General features: G+C 38.0%; 1 protein-coding gene across 1 annotated transcript; it reads right to left on the bottom strand.

Annotated features, from left to right (window-relative positions):
* Positions 1–1213: 1213 nt before the first annotated feature.
* Positions 1214–1717, bottom strand: LOC140620636 (large ribosomal subunit protein uL15-like). The gene has a single exon (XM_072804753.1). The coding sequence runs from the start codon at positions 1715–1717 to the stop codon at positions 1226–1228; it is 492 nt and encodes a 163-aa protein (XP_072660854.1). The 3' UTR covers positions 1214–1225.
* Between the last annotated feature and the right edge of the window lie 1084 nt (positions 1718–2801).

Here is a 2801-nt window from a genome sequence, read left to right as displayed (position 1 = left end):
TTAATGTGGTATATCACAGTAATTGATTTGTGGATGTTGAACCACACCTGCAGCCCAGGAATAAATCCTACTTGATCATGCTGAGTAATCCTTTTAATGTACTATTGGGTCCTGTTCAGCTAGTATCTTGTAGAGAATTTTTACACTTATGTTCATCAGGGATATTGGTGTGTATTCTCATTTGTAGTGGGGTCTTTGTCTAGTTTGGGATCAAGGTAATGCTGGCCTCTTAGAATGAGTTTGGAAGTTTTCCTTCCACTTGTATTTTTTTGAACAGTTTCAGAAGAATAGGTATTAATTCTTCTTTAAATGGTTGGTAGAATTCCCCTGGGAGGGGCCATATGGCCCTGGACTCTGGTTTGTTGGGAGATGTTTGATGACTGATTATATTTCTTTGCTGGTTATGGGTCTGTTCAGGTTTTCTATTTCTTCCTGTTTAATTTTGGTCATTTATATTTTTCTAGGAATTAATCCATTTCTTCCAGATTGCCTAATTTATTGGCATATAATTGCTCATAATATTCTCTTATAATTGTTTGTGTTTCTTTGGTGTTGGTTGTGATCTCTCCTCTTTCATTCATGATTTTATTTGTTTGGGTCCTTTTTCTTTTCTTTTTGATAAGTCTGGCTAGGGGGTTATCAATCTTGTTAATTCTTTCAAAGAACCAGCTCCTAGTTTTGTTGATCTATTCTACGTTTTTTTTTTTTTTTAATTTTTATTTATTTATGATAGTCACACAGAGAGAGAGAGAGAGGCAGAGACATAGGCAGAGGGAGAAGCAGGCTCCATGCACCGGGAGCCCGATGTGGGATTCAATCCCGGGTCTCCAGGATCGCGCCCCGGGCCAAAGGCAGGCGCTAAACCGCTGCGCCACCCAGGGATCCCTATTCTACGTTTTTATTTCTATATCATTGATTTCTGCTCCAATCTTTACAATTTCTCTTCTACTGGATTTAGGCTTTATTTGCTGTTCTTTTTCCAGTTCCTTTAGGTGTAGGGTTATCTGTGTATTTGTGATGTTTCTTGCTTCTTGAGGAAGGCCTATATTGCTATATACTTTCCTCTTAGGACCATCTTTGCTACATCCCAAAGGTTTTTTTTTTTTTTTTTCATCCCAAAAGTTTTGAACTGTTGTATTTTCATTTTCATTTGCTTCCATGTATTTTTTTTTTTTTTTTTTGAAAAGCACTTGTTAGCTTTTAATGAACCTCCCCCTATGTGGCTTCAAGCTACTAGAACGCAGGCGCCCCCCACACCCTTTATCTTCTCCTCAGCTCTTCTACTGAAGAATTTGGCCTTCACGATGACAGGCTGTTTTGGGAGCTTTCCCTTTCCCAAAACTTTGTAGTAGCCCGATCGCACCACATCGATAATAGGAGCAGCTCCAGTCTTGTTTTTGGCAGCATTTACCCGTGTCTGCTCACTGACTAAGGTCCACAGTTTATCAAGGTTGACAGTTGGGCAGAAGCTCTGGTTCCTCTTTAAGTGGTAATGTCTCATACCGACTTTTCCGAAGTAACCTGGGTGATATTTGTCGAAGTTGATCCTGTGATGATGCATGCCACCAGCATTACCCCGGCCTCCTGGGTGCTTCCGGTGTTTGCCGATGCGGCCGTGGCCATGGCTCACGTGGCCCCGAAGTTTCCGGGTCTTCCTCAGTCTGGATCTGCTTCCATGTATTTTTTTAAGTTCTTCTTTAATTTCCAGTTGACCCATTCATTCTTTAGTAGGATATTCTTTAACCTCTATGTATTGTGGTCCTTCCAAACTTTTTCTTGTGGTCGACTTCATTTCATAACATTTGGTCTGAAAATATACATGATATGATCTCAATCTTTTTGTACCACTTGAGTCCTGATTTATGACCAAGTATGTGATCTATTCTGGAGAATTTTTTATGTGCACTCAAAAATAATATGTATTCTGCTGCTTTAGAATAAGATACTCTGAATATATCTGTTAGGTCTATCTGGCCCAGTGTGTCATTCAAAGCCCTTGTTTCTTTGTTGATTATCTGCTTGGATTATCTGTCCATTGCTATGAGAGGGGTGTTAAAGTCCCCTACTGTTATTGTATTATTATCAATGAGTTTCTTTAAATTTATTGTTAATTGATTTATATATTTGGCTTCTCCCAAGGTAGGGGCACAAATATTTGTAACTGTTAGATTTTCTTTTTTTTTTTTTTTTTTTTTTACTGTTAGATTTTCTTGTTGCATAGACCCCTTTATTATGATATAGTGTCCTTTCTCATCTCTTATTACAGTCTTTGGTTTAAAATTTAGTTTGTCTGATATAAAGATGGCTATTCCAACTTTCTTTTGTTTTTGTTTTTGTTTTTGTTTTTGTTTTCCAACTTTCTTTTGACATCCAGTAGCATGATAAATGGTTCTCCACTCCCTCACTTTCAATCTGGAGGTGTCTTTGGGTCTAAAATGAGTCTCTTGTAGGCAATATATCAATGTCTTGTTTTTTTAAACCATTCTGATCCCCTGTGTCTTTTGATTGGAGCATTTAGTCTGTTTACATTCAGAGTAGTTATTGAGTGCTATGAATTTAGTGCCTTTGTATTACTTGTAAAGTCACTCTGCCTGTAGATTGTTCCTTTATAGTCCTTGTTACTTTTGGTCTCTCTTTCCCACTCAAAGGGACCCCTTTTGTATTTATTATGGGGCTGGCTTGGTGTTCATGAACTCTGTTAGGTTTTGTCTTGGAAACTCTTTATCTCTCCTATTCTGAATGACAGCTTTCCTGGATAAAGTATTCTTGGCTGCATATTTTTCCCATTTAGCACATGAATA

Source organism: Canis lupus, chromosome 29 (assembly GCF_048164855.1).
Source record: "Canis lupus baileyi chromosome 29, mCanLup2.hap1, whole genome shotgun sequence".
Lineage (NCBI taxonomy): Eukaryota > Metazoa > Chordata > Mammalia > Carnivora > Canidae > Canis > Canis lupus.
Note: the sequence above shows the minus strand (reverse complement) of the source record. Positions and strands in the feature narration are given on the sequence as shown.

Excerpts from the sequence above, each read along its gene's own strand:
- LOC140620636 (XM_072804753.1), bottom strand. The coding sequence starts at position 1,717 with ATGGGTCAACTGGAAATTAAAGAAGAACTTAAAAAAATACATGGAAGC.